We start from the raw sequence: 24,286 nt of genomic DNA on the forward strand, positions 1-24,286 counted from the left end.
AATCAATTTGATTAATTAAATCAAAAGAAACAAAACAAAACAAAAAATCTATATACCAAATATTATAATTTAATAACGAATCTAATATTTATATGATTTAAATATTATGCAGTCCAATATTTGTGCCAACTCTCGTATGTGCTTGAGACATGTTTGTTATTGTCCACTGAACAACTATCACCCGCTTACATTTTAAATCTCACTTGTTTCTTTAATTGTTAAAATTAATGTATAAAATATGTAAGTAATACATTATAAAATACTGTCGTAGTTTATTTAATTTGTAAATCCATCAACAACCCGGAGTGAGCATGTATCAAAAGGTGCTTGGCAAAAGATCCTTGTCAACGTTAACGTGATAATTACCATAATTACGATCATCAATCGACAGCAAAACTAAATTGTACAAGAAAGTAATTATTAAATTATTATTATTATTTTTTGTTACTTATTGCTTGCAACTTGCAAATGTCATGATTTTGGTGGTCTGCTTACTTACCTTGTGGCTCTCGCACCGTCACACGTGCTTATATGATTTTGTCTGTCAGGCTTATTACCTAACAGCACCCTCACTCTTCTGTATAGCTACCTAACTCCACCTCCTTCACTCACTTTCACATATAACATTAATTCAACATTTGTAATCGAGTAAAAGTTGAAATCACCACAACAGAGAAAAACTATTTTAACCCTGTATTTGACGTGTTGGCAACGGAAAGTTGTCATTAAACATTCAATTAATCAACAAGGGCAAGGCGGCACATTTTCAATTTTATTTTAGTACTGTTACCAGGCTGTCATTCTAATCTTTATTGGAATCGTCCAATTTTGAAGGAACTTCAATAAATTATTGTCCTCTTTAAATGTTTGATTTTTTTTTTTTATGATTACATCATATCATAACCGTAGATTGTGAACATAATAAAACAGCAAAAATAAAGGTCGAGACAAGAGGAGTAGACAAGCAGTGCTGCTAGAGATGTAGGCTTCAGTTTTAAAACCTAACCACTTACCAATTTCACGCACAGAAAAGATATAGGATGGAATTCAAAGTGTTTTTGTTATTATAAACGATATTAAACAACGCAAAAACGTTTTTAAAAGATATTTTAAATCTTATATTTTTAAACGGAAGTAGTTTTTAAATAAAAAAAAAAAAAAAAGAATTGTTTTTCATATTATATTATGCGCTCTAAATATTATAGAAAGTGGCTCCGTTGAGAAAAAACGGTCGGATACGTCTGGTGAGTGGTGACACAACAAAATTAATTTCTGAAGGAGCCCAGCCCAAAAATGATCTTCGGATCTATGTTGGTTCAGCCTCATGTTTTGATTTGGACTTAAAGATGAATTTTACAATATTGGGCTTTGCGGGTAAAATATGAACCAACCCGCCCAATGCCCGTTCTAGTTGGTCGGCGAACAAAATAGTTAGTGAACTCATCTCTTGCAAGCTGCAGCTCAACTAATATTCAGCGCGCAACACTTTCTTGTTTTTGCCCTCTCATCAAACCCCAGAAAAGAAAAAAAAAGATACCCTGATATTTGAACCGCATGGCAAGAGAGAAGAGACTAATATTTCGATTAATATAAACCCTTCAAGTTCCAAAACCACTTTCTGAAGGCGGAACTAGGGTTTACAGCAATTAATTTAGGTTTTTTTTTTTTTTTTTTTTTTTATTATTACTTTTTTTTCCAAAATACTGAACATGTCGAAGAGAAAGTTCGGATTCGAAGGATTTAACATTAACCGCCAAACAACATATAGCTTCGAGCAGTCTCAAACTCCGCAACGTCTCTACGTCCCGCCTTCATCTCGCCACAGCCACGACAATTATGAAGACAATGACCTTGACAATATCGATTACGACGATAATGATGCTGCCAAGGACACCGACGATAACGGTAACGGTGCTGGAAACGACGAAATTGACCCTCTGGATGCCTTCATGGAGGGTATACACGAGGAGATGAAAGCAGCGCCACCGCCGAAGCCGAAGGAGAAATTAGAGAGATACAAAGATGATGAGGATGAGGATGATCCGATGGAGAGTTTTTTGAGGGCGAAGAAGGACGTGGGGCTCACATTAGCTGCCGATGCGTTGCGTGCGGGGTACGATTCAGATGAGGAGGTTTACGCGGCAGCCAAAGCTGTGGATGCTGGGATGTTGGACTACGATTCAGATGATAACCCGATAGTGGTTGAGAAGAAGAGAATCGAGCCGATTCCACCTCTGGACCATAGTTCCATTGATTATGAGCCGTTTAGTAAGGATTTTTATGAGGAAAGTGCATCTATTTCAGGTAATTTTTTAATTAAACGTCAGCACTTGGGTTTCATTTCTCTGCTACTGTATAAGCCTGGGTTATATTTCACATCATGCTGCAGTGCTTATCTTCATTTACGTTGGTGATTTACATTTTTTCGTGTGTGTTTATTTGAGGCTGAATGGCTGTGACTCTGTTTTCGGCCCTGAGTTTTAGATTAAGAACTAAGTGTAGTTGAAAATGGTAGCATCAATTTTTCTTTTTCCCCTGAAAAACACATCTAAATTCCATGTACTCAAACATAACCAAACTTAGGGCACAAATATTTTTGATATATATAAAATTTAGAGCACAGATATTTTTTACATATATGTTTTCTGAATTCGTTAGTTGGAAAGCTTGTTACATAACACTTATCACAGATGTGAATCTTTATAATGTTATAGAATAAAATTGTACGCTTATTAAAGTGATCCCCTCTCTAATTATAGAATTTTTAATGTAATACTTGGACGTTTGTCTTCTGCAGCCATTTTGCAGTTTTAGCATTTCTCATGGTCATATTTTTTTTTTTTTAAATCTTTTAGGAGTTCATTCTGCATCTAATTTTCATTATATTTCTCTCTAGGGATGACTGAGCAGGATGTTGCAGAGTACAAAAAGAGTCTGGCTATTCGTGTTTCTGGTTTTGATGTTCCCAGGCCTATTAAGACATTTAATGACTGTGGTTTTTCAACACAACTAATGCATGCTATATCGAAGCAAGGGTATGAGAAGCCCACATCAATACAGTGCCAAGCTTTACCAATCGTACTTTCTGGAAGAGATATCATTGGCATAGCAAAAACTGGTTCTGGTAAAACTGCTTCGTTTGTGCTTCCCATGGTTGTCCATATTATGGATCAACCTGAACTTCAGAAGGAGGAGGGTCCGATTGGAGTGATATGTGCTCCTACTAGGGAATTAGCGCACCAAATTTACTTGGAAACTAAGAAATTTGCAAAATCACATGGGATTCGTGTCTCTGCAGTCTATGGTGGAATGTCCAAACTTGATCAGTTCAAAGAACTGAAGGCAGGATGTGAGATAGTCATTGCCACTCCTGGGAGACTGATAGATATGCTAAAGATGAAGGCACTTACAATGTTGAGAGCAACTTACCTTGTGCTTGATGAGGCTGATCGGATGTTTGACCTTGGATTTGAGCCACAAATAAGGTCCATAGTTGGTCAGATCAGGCCAGACCGCCAGACACTACTTTTCTCAGCTACAATGCCTCGTAAAGTTGAAAAGTTAGCTCGCGAAATTCTCACGGATCCTGTAAGAGTTACTGTTGGGGAGGTAGGAATGGCAAATGAGGATATCACTCAGGTAGTTCATGTAATTCCTTCTGATGCTGAGAAGTTGCCTTGGCTTCTTGAGAAGCTACCTGGAATGATTGATAATGGTGATGTTTTAGTTTTTGCTTCTAAAAAGGCCTCTGTGGATGAGATTGAAACTCAGTTGGTTCAAACAAGATTTAAAGTTGCAGCTCTTCATGGTGATAAAGACCAGGCATCCAGGATGGAAATCTTGCAAAAATTCAAATCTGGGATCTACCATGTTCTTATTGCTACTGATGTTGCTGCTCGTGGTCTTGATATTAAGTCAATTAAGTCAGTGGTAAACTTTGATATTGCAAGGGACATGGACATGCATGTTCATCGTATTGGTAGAACAGGCCGTGCTGGTGACAAAGATGGGACTGCTTACACCCTTATAACTCAGAAAGAGGCACGTTTTGCTGGTGAATTGGTTAATAGCTTAATTGCTGCTGGACAGAATGTGTCAGTGGAACTGATGGATCTTGCTATGAAGGTAACTTTGCTTGATAGAAGCTTTTTTGTGTATGCAACTCTTTTTATTGACATTAATACATGTGACTGTTCTGTTTTAATTTTATTCCTATCCAATCCTCTGTGGTAACAGGATGATTTTAAAGTTACTTTGATGAATTAAGTTTCAAATTGAGTGCACATTAGGTTTAATAAAGCTGTGATGACCTTTGTTACAAAGAGATGGTGGGAAAGAATACATATAAATTATATATCTGCGTTATTAATTTTTTATCTCTTCACATCTCTTGGAAATGAGAGGAGACCAAAATTGTACTTTCTAATGGCCCTTTTGTGCAGGGGTAAATATGAAAGGCACATTTCTAAAAGTTTTGTGCACTCTTATGCAGCTGTCCGAATTGTTGTTTCTTGATGTGGTTTCCGTGTTCTTTGATATATAGTTATAATCAACAATAATGATTTTGGTAGCACCGTGTGATGCTTGAAGCATTAACTCTTTCTTGCATTGCCTTTCTTTTTGACATTTTGCTCTTAAAATCGTTAGGATGGGAGGTTCAGGTCCAAGCGCGATGCACGAAAAGGAGGTATGGTTAAAAATGATTATTCAGTTGGGCTCTTTATGTGCTTGAGAATTGGCAACACTTTCAATTCTATGCTCAAAATTCTTACTGAGGGAGCTATATACCAAAAATTTAAACACCAAAATATTCCTTCAATCTCTTGTCATGATAAAAATGTAAAGCGTATGATAAATTATATCAGTCAAATTTTCAATGCCTTAAGTCTTTTGGCTAGAGGAGAAAAGGTGTTTTGAATTATTTGCATGATGAGTAATGTCTTATGCAGGTGGGAAAAAGGGCAAAGGGAAGGGTGGTGCAGGTCGAGGTGTGCGTGGAGTTGATTTTGGTCTGGGTATAGGATATAATCCTGAATCCACTAATACTCCAGCTCAGAATGTTCCAAGTCGATCTGCTGCTGTTAATTCTCTGAGGACCGGAGTGATGGCACAATTCAAGAGTAGCTTTGTTGCTGCTTCATCAAACCCACAAAGTCAGGGTGTGAATAACAGTTCTAGTGCTTATACCAACAAAAGACCAGCACTACCTGGATTCGTGTCTGGTGGTTCAATTGGTGGGGATACTAATAGAGCTCAGATGACCAGCTCATTTAGTCCTGCTCTTGTGTCAGGAGTAAATACCTCTGGTCAGAATTCTAGAGAAAATGGCAATCAAAATTCAGAGAGGTTATCTTTCTGTCTGACCTTTTGGTATTGAGTATGAGGCGCCTACTTTGTGCTAAAATTAGCTTTTTGTTGCTAATTAGGCTAACTTGTTGATCTGTTTTTGTAGTTCCAGAGATAGACCTAGAGAAAGGCGGAGACCCTCCGGTTGGGACCGTTAATGTATACTGCAACTACAAACAGTGTTACATGGATAAGAACTAATATCTTTTTGGTCAAATCTTGAAATGATCTTGTCTGTATAATTTTTCATGCTCTGTAAGTTTGTCTTCTGCTTTTTGGTTAATTTTAATGTTTCTCAATTTAGTTCGTAGAAGTTACTGTTGTTGCACACAGTATGATGTCCTTTTCTTTTCAATTGCTATTTTGTCCATGTTTGGTTCCAGGATGATTGGATCTGTAGAATGATTCCGGAGATGAATAACTGTATAGATAGCATGTGGGAAAGAAATTTTATAACTATTAAGTAGGGTAAGCTCTTTCTGGCTGCCACTTTGATGAATAGATACACTGTTGTTATTAATCTTTGATTTCAATTTTACTGGATTATATTGCATAAGACAGGTGCATTTTTCAATAAAAGCCTTTGACATGATTTCATTCTTTGTTGAATGAATCAATCTCATAAAGAGCAGGGTACTTGTTTCCCTTGTTTTATTTGACTGCATGGCCCTTGAAGAGTGAAACATTTGACCCTCACAGGATTCCATCATTCCATGTGATACTGCTGGATATGACAATACTTTGTTCAATCTTTTGATCATAGATGTTGGCAAATAGGTCTTTTGCACTCCTTATCATGTCTTCTCCTGTTTTGTTGTTTTCCTTTCATCAACGGGGTACTTAGGCCTTTTATATTTAATGTTGTTCTGCTGATATACAACGCTAGACATCATTGTCTTAGTCTCCTCGCGGAAATGCTGCAGTGAATTTGGTTAGAACAAGAATTTCCGGCTGCAATCTTTCAATTATCCTTGTCTCTGGCTGGTTAATATGTGGATTTTCTGGGTGCTCCAAAGAGCAGTCTGGAATTGCCTTCCATCGCATTGGGATCGAATATTTAGTGGAAAATCTGACTATCAATTTAGGGCATGGCATGTGGGTTTTTTTGGGGCCCATCCTGCTTTAAATCTGGGTGGATGGATGGGAAAAGAGTCTTCTTTTCTCTTTTTTACTTTTTAGATGATTTCCTACGGGGGTTTATTCATTGGAAGATAATTCAAAGTTCATTTTCTGTTCACGGAACCGAGACTAGAAAACATCCCGGTTTTTCTTCGTGGCCATGATGTATCATTTGTTTCATGCTGTAGAATCTGGCTGATTTTTATTTTCATTTCAAGGGTTTTTTTTTGTATTTTTAAATCTTATAATCTCATTTTCATCTGATCAGCCTCTGTTAACATTCATATAAACAAACCAAATCGACGCAGATCACGGTGTGATATAAACATAAGAGTTCTTTGACTAGATGTTAGCAACCCTGCTGGATTAAGCAAAGAGAAAAACCGCAACTTAAGTTTCCTTGTGTATAGACAGCGAATTCATGTAACAAATGTCCAGAGAAACCACCTTTGTTTTTATTTGATTAAAAACACTCTAGAAGTTACGCCTTTGGACATTGCTCGATATTAAGGTTCTGGGTTAAGCCCTTGCGTCGGCTTGAAGTTGGGCATATCTCCAAGCAAGGCTCCTTGAGGGCAGTATCATGTTGGGGAAGTGGTGGAAGAATCCCAAATTTAAACTGCCATATGATAGAATCAAAGTAGAATTGATGGTTAATTTCCACTGTTCGTCTTTGACATTAATAATTGACCAAACTCAAAAATGTTACTATATAAATACCTGACAGCTATAGTCACTGAAGTTTGGCTCCATCAATAAAGGAACTCCCATATATTCCTTAAAAAAGGTCTAGAAAAGCCACAAGTTAATATTATATGTCAGAGAAAGGGATAATATAAAATCCCATAAATTTAGTTGAAGCTCACTGACCTGTGTGGGAAGTTTACAGGTATTAATACAGACACCTACACATTTACTTTCCTCTAAATACTTGCATCTTTCAACAAAAACCTACCAGGAACAAACATAAAGATGACTATTTGACTCCTCACCAGGGAAAATATTAAATATATACAAGGTTCAGATGATTACCCCACTTTGGCATGTGGTTCCATCAAGAAGATCCACAGAATTCACCGCGCATGGACCCATGAGCCATTGACAAGTGAGTGCAGTTACCCTTGCTTCAAGAACAAACAATAATATGAGAAACGAATTTACATTTAAAGTATTCATAATTTCGTTAAACAAATAACTCACCAACCATTATGGCAGCTATTTTCCCTCCAGCTATGGGCGATATAAGAATTTTATACAGCTTTAACACAAGCGGAGGAAACAATGACGCTAAAATCCGAACCTGCCATAAGCTATACAACAGTGTCAGTGTCAATAATGTAATTTAATTGAATGCCATAGATAAGGAGTAAACCAATACGAGTACCGCGGCATCGCTAGTATCAGAATTTGTTTTGCCTTTGATCATGAGACCATTAACTAATTCAATCAATCCATCGTATCCAGGCTTCTCTGAATCCCATCCAACCTCCTGTTATATTTCCTTGAAAAATATAGCAACACTAGTCACAAACTATAACAATAACCGCCAACCAATTAATCCTTCTCTCCACTAACATTAAACTCACCTGTACCAATTTGTTACGGAACGAGTTGAGCAAAAAGTCATCCAACACTCCAGATTTGTATTCGATTCTTGAAATTTCACTTTCCTTCTTTATCTGAAAAATTACATTCAATTTACAACTTTTTGTGTAAAAATTTGATGANTTCAGGTTCTGGGTTAAGCCCTTGCGTCGGCTTGAAGTTGGGCATATCTCCAAGCAAGGCTCCTTGAGGGCAGTATCATGTTGGGGAAGTGGTGGAAGAATCCCAAATTTAAACTGGCATATGATAGAATCAAAGTAGAATTGATGGTTAATTTCCACTGTTCGTCTTTGACATTAATAATTGACCAAACTCAAAAATGTTACTATATAAATACCTGACAGCTATAGTCACTGAAGTTTGGCTCCATCAATAAAGGAACTCCCATATATTCCTTAAAAAAGGTCTAGAAAAGCCACAAGTTAATATTATATGTCAGAGAAAGGGATAATATAAAATCCCATAAATTTAGTTGAGGCTCACTAACCTGTGTGGGAAGTTTACAGGTATTAATACAGATACCTACACATTTACTTTCCTCTAAATACTTGCATCTTTCAACAAAAACCTACCAGGAAGGCAGGAACAAACATGAAGATGACTATTTGACTCCTCACCAGGGAAAATATTAAATATATACAAGGTTCAGATGATTACCCCACTTTGGCATGTGGTTCCATCAGGAAGATCCACAGAATTCACCGCGCATGGACCCATGAGCCATTGACAAGTGAGTGCAGTTACCCTTGCTTCAAGAGCAAACAATAATATGAGAAACGAATTTACATTTAAAGTATTCATAATTTCGTTAAACAAATAACTCACCAACCATTATGGCAGCTATTTTCCCTCCAGCTATGGGCGATATAAGAATTTTATACAGCTTTAACACAAGCGGAGGAAACAATGACGCTAAAATCCGAACCTGCCATAAGCTATACAACAGTGTCAGTGTCAATAATGTAATTTAATTGAATGCCATAGATAAGGAGTAAACCAATACGAGTACCGCGGCATCGCTAGTATCAGAATTTGTTTTGCCTTTGATCATGAGACCATTAACTAATTCAATCAATCCATCGTATCCAGGCTTCTCTGAATCCCATCCAACCTCCTGTTATATTTCCTTGAAAAATATAGCAACACTTGTCACAAAATATAACAATAACCGCCAACCAATTGATCCTTCTCTCCACTAACATTAAACTCACCTGTACCAATTTGTTACGGAATGAGTTGAGCAAAAAGTCATCCAACACTCCAGATTTGTATTCGATTCTTGAAATTTCACTTTCCTTCTTTATCTGAAAAATTACATTCAATTTACAACTTTTTGTGTAAAAATTTGATGACAGAATAAAGCAATTGATTATTAAATAATCGCACCGTTTCTGGTGGAATGGAGGAGCACGAGATGCGAAATTTATGGTTTTGGAGTTGAGGTTTCGGTACGGAGGGCAAGTGTGAAGGAGATAACGCGATTGTTGGAGGAAGAAGAAGGGCCAGAGGTTTCATTTCTATTTCAAGCGAAAAAGATCTTGTTGCCACCAAAAATAAACCTTAAGTACGATTTTTTGATTTTATACCCTAACAAAATAGGAGTTAAACGACAGTGTTTTGAATGAGACAGAGCCAAACGGTGCGTTTTAGTTAAAGGTTTAAGCATGATTTTTTGATTTTATACCCTAACAAAAATCCCAAAGCTTTTCATTCTGTCTCTGAGAACGGAAGTGAAGATGATGAAGCACAATCGAAGCCATCTGGTGGCGTCGGCATCATGTCTAAGAAAACTCTCCACCGCGACAGCAGATGGCGTGGATATCGTGACGCCAAACCTCGCCGTAAATAAGAGCGGTCCTCCTTTATACAAGAGGCTGTCGGCTCTGGGAGCGACGGGGGCGAGCGTCACAAAGACGTTAAATGAATACATTATGGAGGGCAATATCGTCAGAAAAGATGTACTCGGTCGCTGCGTCAAGGGGCTTCGCAAATATCGTCGCTTCCATCATGCACTTGAGGTCTTACTCTAACCTTCCCTCTATATGCCATAACATAAAATTTCTCTCTCTTCTATTGATTGAAATCAAAGTTTGTATAAATAAGTTTTGAAAGTATTTTCTTAATTTTTGGTGGCTAATAAACAATAATGTTTTAACTTGTAAATTTATTTTAAAGTTGCTGACGGATTGAGAAAATAACCATTCTATCTTTGTAGTAAATTGATTAAATTCTCCATTTTGGCAACAATAATTTAGGTGATGGAGTGGATGGAGAAGCGGAAAATGAACTTCTCCTACCGTGACTATGCGTTTCTTTTAGATCTTATTGCGAAAACAAAAGGGATTGCTGCAGCTGAGAAATACTTCAGTGGGCTCTCACCACATGCAAAAAACCAATTAACTTATGGAGCTCTTTTGAACTGTTATTGTAAGGAACTCATGACTGAAAAAGCCGTAGCGCTATTTGAGAAGATGAGTGAATTGAAATTCACCTCCAATTCTTTACCTTTTAACAATCTCATGAGCATGTATATGAAATTGGGCCAACCTGAGAAGGTGCCTTCTCTAGTGGAACAAATGAAGCAGAGGAACGTATCTCCATGCATGTATACTTATATTATTTGGATGCAGAGCTGCGCAAGTTTGAATGATATTGATGGAGTAGAGAGAATTTTGCAAGAAATGTCAAACGAGGTTGAAGACAAATGCAGTTGGACAACATATAGTAACTTAGCAGCAATCTATGTCAAAGCTGGACTTTTTGAGAAAGCGGAGTTAGCTCTAAAGAAGCTAGAGGAAATGAAACCTCGAGAGCGTGAAGCTTACCATTTTCTTATTACTTTGTATGCTGGCACTTCTAATCTGGGCGAGGTCAGTCGGATATGGAACTCCCTGAAGTCAGCTTTGCCCTCAACTAATGCAAGCTATTTTGTCATGCTTAATGCTCTTGCTAAACTAGATGCTATCGACATGTTGAAACAATGCTTTGAGGAGTGGGAGTCTAGTTGCTCCAGCTACGATACAAGGTTACCACAAGTTGCTATACGTGCTTACTTAAAGCATGACATGTACGAAGAAGCTGTATCAGTTTTTGATGACATTATTAAGAGGGCTAAACCGCCCTATTTTAAGGCGCGGGAGGCATTCATGATTTACCACTTGAGGACACGTCGGCTGGACTTGGCTTTGATCGAAATGAACACAGCTATTTCTGAAGCTAAGGAATTTGAATGGTGTCCAAGAGAAGAAACAGTGAGTTCTTTTTTGACAGTCTTTGAGGAAGAGAAAGATGTTGAAGGAGCAGAGGAGTTCTGCAAGGTTTTAAAGAAGCACAATTGTCTCGATTCCAGTGCTTACCACTCGCTGATGAAGACTTACATAGCTGCTGGCAAATCGGCGTCCAATATGCAAGAGAGGTTATTGGAGGATGATATTAAAATAACCCATGAGCTTGAGACCTTGCTTGCCAAGCTTTGCCCTCAATGACCAAATGTTTAATCTGATTTTGTAGTTATGTAATTTATATTTTTAAATTTCCATTAATCGTAGTAGCAGCTGACCAGTGAACCAAGTTGTGTGTGGATTGAATGTTTTCATCAAGATTCATCTATGCAAATAAGAGATTCTATTTTAGATTTTCATTTTCCTTGTGATATTTATTCCATATCTGAAAAATTTACCAATGTGTATAAAGGAAATCTAACGTAGATACTCTCATGACTCATCCTCAATAAAGGAAATCAATATATCAGGCAAGCGTATCCTGCTGAACCGTTTCCGTTGTGCAAAGGCCACCGCATTGCTTAAACCAAAAAGAAAGATTGTAGAGAGTTGGTACCTTCACGACGTGTCAACACGGACTTCAAATTGAAGATTGCAGGCCTAGTGGTTGTTTTCTGACAATACACACGATATTTGTATGTGATCGCTTCAACCATGTCGAAATCAGTACCTCAGAGACAGACTAGCTCCTTAAACATAGGTCACATAGAAAACAAACAAAATACCTAATTACCTGTGGAATATTTGTAAATTTTTAAATTTCTTCTCGAGCCTTATTACTCCACATGAAAATTACATCCAGTTAGTGATACAACATACAATCAGTGTATAATCAAAGCCTATACAGCAGATTAAAAATTTAATTTAAGAAAAAAAAAAAAAGTTGAACTTATAAGCTGTTTCATTGCGTTAAGTACAACTATAATCAATGTGGTATAAGGTTAACTCATATAAGTTTGAACCACTCAGTAACTTGCAGCTCCATGATGATGCCCAGAAGATAGTTAGAAAATGCAGTCCCTGTAACAAGTTTGGCTGATGTTACAGTAAGAGACATTTGGAATGAAAGAATCAGGAATGTAGAAAAGCCTCTATTCGTGTGGATAGCCTCTAGACTTTCTGTTTAAGAATCACGCTGTTGATCCCTATGCCAGATTTAGGCTGATAGTGTTCATCTGTATCCACCTCTTCAATTTCCTGGTCAACACAGTTTCAGATAACATTATCAATATCAACCATAAGTTCAACTTCTGAATTGATGATCTGACAAAAATAAATTCAAAACAGTATTAAAATCATGAATTACGAGATACAAACTTGAAATGAACTCATAATTCCAAGGGAGATAGGTAAAACAATTCCGTACTCAGCCTAGTACATGGAACAATGACAAAAATCAACAAAAATGAATAAACCAAACTACCAAAGTTCTTTTTCACCTGAACAACTTCCTCTCCCTTGATGACCCGTCCAAAAACAATAAGCTTTTCATTCAAATCCGGCATTGGTGCGGTTGTAATGAAAAGTTCAAATCCCTGGTTGTCATGCTTAATCTTAGAAGTTCCCAACATGAATGCGTCATGCTTCAAACTGGTTGAACATGAGAAAAGTCACAAATTACAGATCATAGTAAGTTAATAATATATACACCTTGAAGCCAATTCAAATTGCAACCTTGTATCAAGCTGACTGTAATGTTTTCCTCTTGCTGTCCAATCTTCAATACTACCCATCTTATCTCCATCCCCCGCTTGAATCACATAGTGCTTTATTATATGTCGAAAAAGCATACCATTAAAACGCCCCTTCTGACTGCAATCAGTTCATACTGCTATTACATATAACTTTGGAAGGAAGATGTTATGCCTGACCACAGCTTTATAATATTGATCAAACCAAAAGAGCTATTTACAAATCGGAACTAAAAACACACCAGATTTACCTTAAAAATGAAATCTAAATACAGGCTGAAGTATATGTTTCAGTACTCACCATAAGTCAATAAATTCATCAACTACTTCAGGTGAGCTATCCTTGAAAAGTTCCACTGTTATAGAGCCTTTTGGGGTACTTATTATCTAGTTATAAGAATGAACAGCAAGACAATGTCATATATAAAATCTCAATAGAGAAGCATAAGTCGCAAAATAACATTTGCACAGTGCAACATGCATACCAATGCAAGACTAGAAAAAACCAAGCTTTCAGTAGAGTAATACATACAGTAGATTCCAAAGAACAAAATTTCCTACTAATTTTTACTTGCAGGAAAATATAGATAATAAATACAGGAAAGACAAAGAAAGTTTCTCATGGTTCATATTCCATTAGACAAGCAAGCATGAGAAAATAATTTCAATTTAGTCTTGTTTCTTAAAAAATAACCATAAGCATAATCAGTGTTCACCCAGAAGTAGTTTTCAAAGAAAAAGAGTAAAACTAAGATACTGCAGGTTGGCATTATGGGGAAATATACCGCATATCCAGGGAGATCGGATTTCTTCAAATCCATAAAAGAATTGTCATCCTACATACAAAAAGGAGAATAAGTGGAGGCATTAAAAATATGTACAGATTGGTATTTGGTAATACACATACACAAAGAAATAAACAAGACATATCTTGCCTTATCAATAAAAAAATATGTATAATGATAATACATATAAAATTGCATTATAACAGTAAAAGTCAAAACAGAAAAAATAAACAAAATTCCCCGTAAGAGTGTACCTCAACAATTGATTCGTTATGAACTTCTGCATGAAAGGTTGGCCTAAATATAGTTCAGAAATATCATTATTTTACATAATAAACTCTAAATTTTCATTTAAAAAAAAAAAAAAACACCACAGAGATTCACAAACCTTTGAGACCAGTGTCTGTATGTTGAAAACAGGAAGAATAAAGCCAAGACAAGAATCGAACTGAACACAACAATAGTAGTAACACTTATTCGATTCGGTCCTTTCTTCTTTTTACTTTGTATCAGCAGAGCTTGAGGTTTAATCCTAGCCATAAAGTGCAAGCTTCAACTACAGCGCCAAAATGATTATTAGTATCAACAACCACAAATCATACCTTTATTAGTTATGGAATTTGGATTTTGGACTGAATTCAAAATAAAAAATTAACGATTCTAAAGAAATTTTGAATTAGAATTCAGGTATTCAAACTAAAAGATGTCAACGGTAATGAATACCTAAATAAAAATATAATGAACCCTAAAAGTGGATAGAAGCAAATTGCAGGAAAGAAAATTGAGGTCAAATTAAAGAATTTCAAAATGTGATATTGTAACGAACGTACCCGTGCTTTCCTTGTCGAGGTTAATCGCTATCTTTGAGACAATAAATTCAAGTTTACAGTCTATAGATCCTTGATTCTTTGGACTCGATCTCTTCTCTTTTGTTTAGTGAAAAAGGTACAGTACAACGCTTTACAAATCTTTCATCTAGTAATAGGGGCTAAGCTGAGCCCAATGGGCTTTTCTATAAGATGCTAAATATATTAGCAAAGGTTTTTTTTTAATCGACAAAAAAGGAAATAGTATTCATCGTTTAGTAATTGCTCGAAAATTACTTATCATAATAATTATCAAAACTTTAACATCGGGAGGTGTTTGGTTGAAGGTTATGTAAGATTATTACGGTTAATTTATCTTATATTATTTAACTATTATGTTTGGTTTGTCAAGTAATATATTCTTCCGGTAATCTTCAAATATCAATAGTGACTACTTTTGGTAATATTGGAAATAATTTGATTATCTTCATTTTCTTAGGTATTGTAAGATTACTTGAGTAATATTTTTTTGTTATAATTCTATCCCTTATTAATAAAATTTTAGGATAATAATACCCTTATTTTTTAATTTATTTACATGAATTTTGCTTTTACCATTTCACCCCAATTAATTAACTTTTTGGACAAAATTACCCTTGAAACCAAATTTCAGCTTACCTAAGCTACCACCCCCACCCACCTACCGCTAACCAAACCACCCCCGGCCACCGCGAGAAGTCACTTGGAGTTGTCGTGAGCAGCCCAACGTCACTGGGAGGCCCCGATGTGGCCATTTTCGGCCAGATCTGCTCCCGATATGGCCAAGCCTCTTGGTCACGATGGGCTGCTCACGACGACTTCTGACAGTGGTTTGCGGTGGTGGCAGAGTGGTGGGGGAGAGTTTGTTATAAATTAAAGTTTTATATAAGCGAGGGTGTTTTAGCTAAATTTGAAATATTGGGGGTTAAAAGAAACTATTTAAAAATTAATAATAAAAAAAATATTATGTTAATATTTAAAAAGAGGGCAATTTAGTAATTTAAATAACATATCCACCAATTTATTCCTCCTAACCAAACATATTTAATATAACATACCTAAAAATTTATTCCAACTAACCAAACATATTTTCTTAAGCTTCGTTTTGTTCAAAATTTGGGGGTTTTGGGAAAAGTTTTTTGAAAAAAGTTAAAAAAAAGTTGAATTGGGCGGGTATTATGAGGTAGGATTTATAAATTAATAAAATACCCCTTATGTTTGTTTTTTTACAAAATACCCCCTATAATAAAACATTAAAAGTTAACAAAAACACCCCTAACCCACCCTCAAATACCCTCAGCCGGCCACCACCACCGGAGGTGGCCGGAGTCATCTTATCGGCGCATGACTAGCTGGATCTTGCCAGTCATGCGCCGCTATGGCCTTTTCCGGCCAGATCCACCGTGGATCTGGCCGGTAAAGGCTAGATCTACGGCCAGATTTGGCCGTATTTGCTCTCAATGACGGCCAACAAACGGTCGTCGTTGATGGTCAACGACGACCGTTTGTTGGCCTTCGTGACCGACTGTTACGGCCAAAGATCCGGCCGTCAACGGCCAAATCTTTGGCCTTAGATCTGGCCGGAAAAGGCTAGATCGGCGCACTACCGGTCAGATTCAGCAGGTAGTGCGCCATCTTACCAGATTCCGGCCATTTTCCGGCGGTGGTGGCCGGAATCTGGTAAATGTGGATTTTTGGGGTGTTTTTGTAACTTTTAAAAAAATATTTAGGGGTATTTAATTAAATTAACAAATTTAGAGGGTTTAAAAAAAATTAAATAATATTGAAAATAGTATTCCCAAAAATGAGAGTTTTGGTGTATTTTACTGTTTAACTTTTTTAGAAATCCTAAGAGTAGTATTCCCAATTTTGAATCAAACGAAGCCTTAAAGATTCCCAGTAATCTTCAAAGTAATATAAGATTCCAGTAATCCAACATTCCCTGAACGAAACACACCCTGAGGGGCGTTTGGATTGGGGATATATAAGATAATGGAGGTAATCTTCATTTATTTTGCAAGATTTTGACGTTTTGTTTGCAAATAATAAAATATTACGGTAATCTTTTATTGCAAATAGTGTTTACTATTGGTAATGTGGAGGATAATCTTATTACTTTGCTAGTGGGTATTATTAAAATATTACCGGGGTAATCTGATTTTTCTCCCATTTTGCCTTTAATTAAAAATCATTTTGGACACAATTGCCCTCAAATGTCTATCAAATAACAATTACCCACCCCCCAATATTTGAGAAATTAACTAAAACACCCCAACCACAAAAAAGTTTAAAAGTTAATAAAATACCCCCAACTACCCAAAACCACTGCCGATCTTGACTCACCATTGTCAACCGTCGGCATCCATCGCCGTAATGGTGCACGATTGGTGTGATCTATCTGTTTTTTGGCTTTGCCCGTGCATGACTGGCCATATACAGCTAGTTGTACGCCATTCCATTGACTATCGATGGCAGCCGATAGTGGCTTGGGGTGGGTGGAAATGATTTTGCTACATATTAAAGTTTTATATAGCTAAAGTGTTTTAGCAAAATTTCAAATATATGAAGTTAAAAAAAAAAAAAAAAAAAACCAACACTATGGTTTAATATTTAAAATGAGGGTATTAATAATCTACATAATATACCCATTCATTTATTCTCTTAACCAACACATTTTTTAAACATTTTCAATAATATATAGATATCTTCCCTTCATTAATATAATATTTCTCTATAATAAAACATTATATGATCTAAATATCCCCAAAAATAATTTATAATACTCTTGTTTTGCTTATGAGAATGTTGAGAATTTGGAGAAGAACCAAATAATGTGAACTAATAATGTTTGATGACGGGGAAAATGTTGCCAACTACAGATAACTGTTTGATATCAGCCGAAGCGTATCTTCCACAAAATTTTTTATCATTAAATGAATTTGGTACATCGTGTCTTGTCCAACTTCACACTGATGCATAAATTTATGCCTCGGCCTAGCACCACTATTACAAGCCGCCTCGTAAAATATCAAGGTATAATCTTACTATCTAAAATTTCTCTGCACAGCGGCATGTGGATGGGAACTATAAAACTACTTCCTCAAGCAGTAGAAGACATAAATCAGAAAACAATTCTCAACTCGTCACTGTTTGTATTCCATTCTATCCAAATATACAAGTGGGCAGCATTTCACATGAAATTCACATCATCTTCCTGTTGTTCCAGGACAATGGTCGCAAGGGCTAGTCGGTACGCTGAAGATCTTAGATTCCTAACAAGTACATATATCTCTTTCCTCCTCCGTTTCACTGGCATCTCATTCCATTGCTCCTCCCTAAGACGAGCTAGTAAAACTGCCTCACAGAAAGCCGTTGCCACTGGCTTCTTGCTGCATGTATGTTAAATCCTTATTTGATGATGTTATGGGCAAAGAAAGTACTGAATAGGATTGAGCAAAAACACAAGTTTGGAGTACTTGTAAAGCGATGTACACTAACCTCCCTCGAACAAATCCAGTTGTCACAAAGCCAATTGGCCACCGATGTGATTCTCTACTAGCAGGGTCCTCTCGTATTTGGAGTTCCCACTCGCCAGAAGATAGTTCTTTGAAATATGATCTCACCGAAGACTCAGGCATTTGAAGTCCAATTTCATTACTTCCAAAACTGCAAAATGTGCAAAGAGTTGCATAATTCTGAAGGATGGAATAAAACTAGAGCAACAAGTTCTTTAAATAAATGCAAAGAAAATATATATTATTCTTGGATATAAATTCCAGAAAGAAAATTTCAAATGACAAGTCTGAAGTTAAATCATGCTTCAAGCATGTTGCAGTGAACAAATTTCCCGAAGTAGTTGCCTACAAACATCAAACTAGCGAACTTGTATGGGAATTTCCTAGATGTAAAAATACCTAAAATAACTCTTCGCACCTATTCATGAAATCCACAAATAACATTTAATAAAATTTCAAAGAATCAAGTTTAGAGGCTTTCAAGTAGGAACAATTTATCTGAAGGAAAGTTGTGAAAAATAAGTACCTTGAAGTCCACAACGAAATATCAGTCAAAGAAGGGGCACATACAACTGCTCCCTCTTCGAAAACACCCTCCTTGTAAGCATGGAGAAGAACTCTAAGGAAACATAATTTATGTTCGTAATTAATTTCAGTAATGCCATTTTGGTCCTGGCCAAGCTTGCTTTCATTTTTCATTAACTTCATAAAACTTGTCGTCTGATTTGAAAGTTGAGGAAACAGAAGCAAATGATCACCATGGATTTGATTCATAAAATAAGTCAGTGCACTGGATGTCCTTGCTACAATTCTATCAAATGAATTATCTTGACTGACAAATGAGGTCATATCAATTCTAGAGCATGTTGTCTCTGGCCAAGAATTGTCATCAACAATGTTATTGCCACTTGAAAATTTAGCATCTTGCTCTCCAATTGCTGCTTTGTTAAAAGAATTGCAAACAATATTCCATGGGGGTGGAATGGGAACTTTAAAAGGTCTAACAGTAGCAGGACGAAATTCTGCTTTTTGGTCAGATGCAGCAGCTTCAGTTGCCATAAAGGATGCATATGCATTACAATCAGGAAAATCCAAGGGAAAGTATGGAAGTCCAGTCTGCAAAAGAAGAAACATTAACATGCAATGTTTGACAACCAATTTCTCAAAACTGCAGCACCAAGGTGCACATACTTACATCGCAGGCAATCCAGTGTTTCTCCCTTAGACCTATTGCATGAGCTCCCTTGGAGACAATAGAAATCCAGAAGACTCTGACCCAACTTAAGGGAAGTATAACAGACCATCTGCAATGCAAATTAACACAAAAAAATAAGTTTTCTTTCAACTTTTCCCACCATTAATTGTCATGTATTATTAGAGAATCAGAGATCATCTACACATTCTTGTCACAAACAAAAAACTGTTGGCCCCATAGTAATGAAGAGCCTAGGCTCAAACTTCAGCTGCCGAGTATGATTTTAATTTAAGGAAAAAGCTATATGTAAAAACTCTTTTACAAAGAGAGTTTGTACAAACTTATGTGGCATGCCACGTCAGTGCCACATGGCATGGGACCCATATTATTTAATATTATGTCAGTGTTAGGTGGGCCCATATGCCATGTGGCGTTGATGTGACATGCCATGTCAGTTTGTACAAACTCTCTTTGTAAGAGAGTTTGTACACTTGTTCTTAATTTAAACCAAGCAAAAAGGCAGTCAAGTTACATTTTATAGAGAAAGTGTATGCAGCAAAATCTTCATAAATGACAATGATGAATTAGAATTAATAGTAACTTGAAAATGACTATAACAATTATCAAATACAACCATACTTGATCCAGAAGGTCCAAAAATAAAATAAATAAATAAGAGAACAGGTTTGTCATTCAATTACACATATGCCAGACTCGCACTCAGAGGATGCCAATAAGTAATAAATAACCGAAGGAAAACATAAAAGGCACAGATAAAGTAAAATAATGAAACTTTCTTTTATACTCCCAATATGAGTTACAAAGCAAGGGATGCCAAACAGAAAAATAAACCAGGAAAAACAATTACCTCATAGGTGAGCCTTTTTGGTTTTTATTTTTCAGAAGCATAATAGGGCAAGTTCTAGAACACTGTGCCTTGTTTGAAGGCTTCCATGTCCCTGATTTTGGGTCATCAAGGTGAAGAAAAGCCATATGCCGGTGATGTTTTTCCATGCAAAGAACATTTTCTTCCATAGGGAGACTCATCCTACTGGTAGCGTCCCAAATGCTTTCATAGTTGAAAAAGCTTTTCCCTTCAAATTTTAAGCAAGAGTCATAGATCAAATCTTCACTGATATTTGAAATTTCTGGCAAAATAAAATGCTATTTAGCTCCATTTTCTGTTACATTGTTGAGTATAACAGTAGAACCAAAGACACTAACATACCTGAAATACTTTCATCTGGCAATGGACGAGGATCGTCAACAATAAGAGACAAAATTGCACAAGAAGAAATATGTTCGTCATTTTCAATTAGAGAAAACTCTTTATCTTGAGAATCATCATCAGCCTTGGAACTTGAGCATTTCTTCAATTGCCAAGATTTTTTTGAAATACTGCAAGACCAGTTGACACAATATGGTTATTCTTAATATTTTATCTTGGCTCAACGTGATCCAATTCTACTCAATGGTACCTTACCCAGAAACAGGATGCAATGTCTTTTGAAGAAGTTGAAATGTTTTTGATCCAATTACTTCCAGTTTTCCAAGTTGACCCTCAAGTGAAAAACAATTTATCAACGCACCAGTCTCGTTCATCTAAAAGATAAAACATTATAAGCTTTGATTGTATTCCAACAAGATTACACACACATACACACACACACACACACACAACAGCAACTTTCATGTCCTAAATTTCTCTACTAAATGAAAATTTATGACAAGTGGAAACTCAAAATTTTATTTGACAAAGGCTTCTCCAAGTAACCTCAGATTAGAGGCTGGGAGATCAAGCCAGATAAGGTAGAATTAATAAAGTTTCAGTAAAATTTCATATGTATGTTCTTATGAGAGACGGGCGTATACTTTACCTGCTTCTGAGAAGCTAATTTTAGGGCATCATATCCCTCAACAAAAGCCGAAGCATGTATCCACAACCAAAGCTGGCGAAGGCATGAAGAACACTCAACAGCATTATCACAATTAGCATTACCTTCTCCATCCCGTTCATGAGAAGGTTTCCACATATAGGTCACAGGAGCAATAGACTGAGAAAAAGGTGCTCCAACATGATGTAGCTGGAAACAGAAATAATTTAATAAGATGCTTGGTATATTCAAAGTTATTAGTCATTGTGCAATAGGTTGACCTACCATAGCGCTTCCATAGATAACACCAGACAAAATAGAATGGGAAATATCTTCGGATTCAGATGACAAGGAAGGCACTAGTACCGTCTGTAGTATTGACATTAATGAATCCTGGAAACAGAAAAACCAACTCAGACTAAAAATCTATAGGACTCCGGAGTCAAGCTCACCAACCAGTAAAAGAAGCCATAATTTTCCAAGTTCACAAAGGGCATGATGATCAAAAGTTTACTAGTTACGGAGAAAGGGAAATGCCTGCCTCTGGACCCTCCAATTGTACAGCGATGTAATGGCTTGCATCATGTACAACAACTCCTTCTTTGCACCACTTCAACAAAGCCCTAGAACCCCTTCCTCTGCACGGTACAAGTACCCATTACAAAGTATTCAATAAATAGAAGATGGAAAATAATATGTCTTATCAAGTCCCAGAAAACATCTGTCAGCAGCATCAAATGAGTCATCTAATTCAAAATTCACATACAAGTTGAATCTTATTTTTGCCAATGACATGTTTTAGTTAAAATCCACAAAAAAAGATTAACATATATATCAATTAGGGAAAATTATACCTGCCCTGCAAACCTAGGGGAAGGTAATAACCCCACAACTTTTTCATGGTAAACCGCTTAGCATGCCATACATGAGTTCTCAGCCTCTTCGTCCCGTCACCAGAAGTAGAGAAACCACTTTCGGGATTCTTTTTAAGCTCTACTCTCCTACGAATGCGACGCGAAACTTTCTTGTGATCTTTTCCTAAATCAGAGCCATTGCTTTTATCCACTACTCCTAATTTCCACCTCTTCCTAGACCTCTTCTTTGCGACTTGATTGTCATGGGCAGTAGTTCTTCTTCTCTTGTTTCGACGAGAACGAAAATTATTATTCAGTCTATTGGACACAATGGAGTGAAGACTATCCAACTCAGGAGCTCGAGCCTCCGCGAATTTCTGTAAATTGATTTTTCTAGGTGGGATTGACGACGCTTGAGACCGCTTGCCTCCATCGGAAGTCATTCCAAAACCTGAACAATTATTAACTAATCGTAACAAATTATTCTATCAATTTAAATAATTTTTTAGGGTAAAGACTTCTTAGTAGACGCTTGAATCTATTTATTTAATTTTTTTTATTTTTTTTAAGAATACTACTATATAGTATATACAGCGGCAAGTACAAAATCTCCTCAATAACAGCTTGCCGGGTATGGTACAGTAAACTGTGAGGGTTTAAGCAACTAGGGTTTTTGACGGCAAAAAGAATAAAAGCTAGAAAGAAGACATTTTTTTCGAAAATATACCATTTTAAAACTATGGCTCAGCTTTCCCACCTTCTATCTAAATATAGATATCATGACAAAAATAACCTCGCTTTGAGAAAACTAGCTAGCAGATGCGAGAAGCTTCTTCCCTGGCCTAAAAAGGGAATATTTATTTATATAATAAAATAAAAAATAGCGCACCTTTTTCGTAAGAATTTAAATTTTATTGGTGGTAGACGTGAAAAAGCAAATATAACTGAAACGGAAACGGAACATTTTTTTTTTTTGGCTTTACAAAATTATATCAAAGATCACATAAATTAAGCTGGTTTAACGCACGTACAATCGTTCTTATAGCGATCTTAAGATCCGTTTGGGAGTTTTAAGGAAGAAACTAGGGGAATAAACCACAATAACGGTTTTAAAGTAAATTATCTTAACGATATTAAAGGGTTTTTAGTAGCGATTTTTAAAATATTTAATTGTGCTTGAAAGTTTATTTTTTAGTGGTTTTGACCGTTTTTTTAAATGATATATATATATATCTCAATTTCAACTAGTACTTAAGAGTTTTGTTTTTCCAATTATAAGGTAAAGGTTCTTTATTTGTTTTCTATTTACTAGTCTTTTATAATTTCAAATGTGATAAAATTTTCTTATTTTTCATTGTTATTCTCTGCAGCATCTGAAATGATTGAAAAATTGTTGTTTCACTTCTCCAAGAAAGCATCTAGAAATGAGATTTTATTAATTTTTTTTTTATGATTGCTTACAATTATTTTATAATTAATATAGTTGGAGATCCACATAATATAGTTATTTTTTTTAATATATAATTGGGATAATTTTGTAATAGATAGGGTATTTGTAGAATAAAATTTTAAAACCAATCAAAACACCCCGATTTAGAACTTAAAAAATACACTATACTAGTTCTGGGGGTTTTTGAGCTAGTCAAAACTAATGTATAACAAATCTGACAAGTAATGATTTTAGAACACCTCAAAACCATTTTAATTAAAACTCTCTCAAAACCAGTGAAAAAAACCTCAAGTAGACCTTAAAGTCCTTACAAGTAAAAGATATTTTACAACACGGTGCACTGAATATATGTACCAAATGACGTGATAAAATCCTGACCGTTAATTCGTATTAAGTTAAAATTAATCAAATATTAGGTGCATAAAAATTTGATGACTGTAGCATTACTATTTACAACACTATAAGACTTGATGTCCATCAGAGGGATCTATTTTTTTAGGTCTCAATGTCATAGAACTGTGGTTGCGCTATTAAGCATATGAAAAACGGTATAATTTATGTGAATTACTTGGTGCCTATTTTCCTCTGTTTCATGATCTGGGCTAATTTCTATAAATCCGTTGCCAGTCATAATTTCAGACGATACAAAGTCATCCTTGGATGAAACATTTCATCAGTCAGCGACGGTGCAAGGCCAGTCACTGCTTGTGAAACTCATCCTTATTT

General features: G+C 36.0%; 5 protein-coding genes across 7 annotated transcripts; 2 read left to right on the top strand and 3 right to left on the bottom strand.

Annotated features, from left to right (window-relative positions):
- Nucleotides 1–1,433: 1,433 nt before the first annotated feature.
- Nucleotides 1,434–5,847, top strand: LOC116108270 (DEAD-box ATP-dependent RNA helicase 24). Of its 2 annotated transcripts, XM_031394523.1 has the most exons (5): nt 1,441–2,304; nt 2,897–4,125; nt 4,648–4,687; nt 4,950–5,346; nt 5,453–5,847. In XM_031394523.1, exons 1-5 carry the CDS (start codon nt 1,710–1,712, stop codon nt 5,502–5,504), a joined length of 2,313 nt encoding a protein of 770 aa, XP_031250383.1. In that variant the 5' UTR covers nt 1,441–1,709; the 3' UTR covers nt 5,505–5,847. The 2 variants fall into 2 exon arrangements, with proteins under 2 accessions (XP_031250385.1, XP_031250383.1); XM_031394525.1 differs by lacking the exons at nt 4,648–4,687; nt 5,453–5,847 and having other exon boundaries at nt 1,434–2,304; nt 4,950–5,172.
- A 992-nt stretch (nt 5,848–6,839) lies between these two features.
- Nucleotides 6,840–9,609, bottom strand: LOC116108261. The gene is made up of 14 exons (XM_031394517.1): nt 9,457–9,609; nt 9,282–9,374; nt 9,080–9,184; nt 8,896–8,995; nt 8,728–8,819; nt 8,558–8,638; nt 8,408–8,476; nt 8,052–8,306; nt 7,850–7,954; nt 7,666–7,765; nt 7,498–7,589; nt 7,336–7,416; nt 7,186–7,254; nt 6,840–7,084 (listed from the first exon to the last, which is right to left on the bottom strand). Exons 1-14 carry the CDS (start codon nt 9,583–9,585, stop codon nt 6,947–6,949), a joined length of 1,509 nt encoding a protein of 502 aa, XP_031250377.1. The 5' UTR covers nt 9,586–9,609; the 3' UTR covers nt 6,840–6,946.
- Nucleotides 9,610–9,750: 141 nt separating this feature from the next.
- Nucleotides 9,751–11,687, top strand: LOC116108274 (pentatricopeptide repeat-containing protein At1g02370, mitochondrial). Its single transcript, XM_031394529.1, has 2 exons — nt 9,751–10,088; nt 10,326–11,687. Exons 1-2 carry the CDS (start codon nt 9,807–9,809, stop codon nt 11,553–11,555), a joined length of 1,512 nt encoding a protein of 503 aa, XP_031250389.1. The 5' UTR covers nt 9,751–9,806; the 3' UTR covers nt 11,556–11,687.
- A 393-nt stretch (nt 11,688–12,080) lies between these two features.
- Nucleotides 12,081–14,798, bottom strand: LOC116108275 (peptidyl-prolyl cis-trans isomerase CYP21-4-like). Its single transcript, XM_031394530.1, has 8 exons — nt 14,658–14,798; nt 14,216–14,383; nt 14,082–14,124; nt 13,828–13,878; nt 13,344–13,429; nt 13,026–13,163; nt 12,791–12,941; nt 12,081–12,548 (listed from the first exon to the last, which is right to left on the bottom strand). Exons 2-8 carry the CDS (start codon nt 14,365–14,367, stop codon nt 12,462–12,464), a joined length of 708 nt encoding a protein of 235 aa, XP_031250390.1. The 5' UTR covers nt 14,368–14,383; nt 14,658–14,798; the 3' UTR covers nt 12,081–12,461.
- A 2,736-nt stretch (nt 14,799–17,534) lies between these two features.
- LOC116108257 (ribonucleases P/MRP protein subunit POP1) lies at nt 17,535–22,663 on the bottom strand. Of its 2 annotated transcripts, none has more exons than XM_031394512.1 (11): nt 22,111–22,663; nt 21,798–21,894; nt 21,542–21,649; nt 21,260–21,466; nt 20,866–20,984; nt 20,611–20,780; nt 20,251–20,476; nt 19,383–19,491; nt 18,714–19,303; nt 18,171–18,338; nt 17,535–18,061 (listed from the first exon to the last, which is right to left on the bottom strand). In XM_031394512.1, the coding sequence occupies exons 1-11, from the start codon at nt 22,551–22,553 to the stop codon at nt 17,863–17,865; spliced, it is 2,436 nt and encodes an 811-aa protein (XP_031250372.1). In that variant the 5' UTR covers nt 22,554–22,663; the 3' UTR covers nt 17,535–17,862. The 2 variants fall into 2 exon arrangements, with proteins under 2 accessions (XP_031250372.1, XP_031250373.1); XM_031394513.1 differs by having other exon boundaries at nt 21,794–21,894; nt 22,111–22,247.
- Between the last annotated feature and the right edge of the window lie 1,623 nt (nt 22,664–24,286).

Source organism: Pistacia vera, unplaced genomic scaffold, assembly GCF_008641045.1.
Source record: "Pistacia vera cultivar Batoury unplaced genomic scaffold, PisVer_v2 Contig560, whole genome shotgun sequence".
In the NCBI taxonomy this organism is placed as follows: domain Eukaryota; kingdom Viridiplantae; phylum Streptophyta; class Magnoliopsida; order Sapindales; family Anacardiaceae; genus Pistacia; species Pistacia vera.

Bases quoted from the DNA above. Each gene is read 5' to 3' on its own strand.
- LOC116108270 (XM_031394523.1), top strand. From the start codon at position 1,710: ATGTCGAAGAGAAAGTTCGGATTCGAAGGATTTAACATTAACCGCCAA. The intron at 4,126-4,647 runs GTAACTTTGCTT...TAAAATCGTTAG, and splicing joins TGATGGATCTTGCTATGAAG to GATGGGAGGTTCAGGTCCAA. The intron at 5,347-5,452 runs GTTATCTTTCTG...CTGTTTTTGTAG, and splicing joins GGCAATCAAAATTCAGAGAG to TTCCAGAGATAGACCTAGAG.
- LOC116108274 (XM_031394529.1), top strand. From the start codon at position 9,807: ATGATGAAGCACAATCGAAGCCATCTGGTGGCGTCGGCATCATGTCTA. The intron at 10,089-10,325 runs GTCTTACTCTAA...ACAATAATTTAG, and splicing joins GCTTCCATCATGCACTTGAG to GTGATGGAGTGGATGGAGAA.
- LOC116108275 (XM_031394530.1), bottom strand. From the start codon at position 14,367: ATGGCTAGGATTAAACCTCAAGCTCTGCTGATACAAAGTAAAAAGAAG. The intron at 14,125-14,215 runs GTTTGTGAATCT...AACTATATTTAG, and splicing joins TACAGACACTGGTCTCAAAG to GCCAACCTTTCATGCAGAAG. The intron at 13,164-13,343 runs GTGAGTACTGAA...AACTGATTGCAG, and splicing joins GATGAATTTATTGACTTATG to TCAGAAGGGGCGTTTTAATG.
- LOC116108257 (XM_031394512.1), bottom strand. From the start codon at position 22,553: ATGACTTCCGATGGAGGCAAGCGGTCTCAAGCGTCGTCAATCCCACCT. The intron at 21,895-22,110 runs GTATAATTTTCC...TGTACCGTGCAG, and splicing joins CCCCTAGGTTTGCAGGGCAG to AGGAAGGGGTTCTAGGGCTT. The intron at 20,781-20,865 runs GTAAGGTACCAT...CTGGTCTTGCAG, and splicing joins ACATTGCATCCTGTTTCTGG to TATTTCAAAAAAATCTTGGC.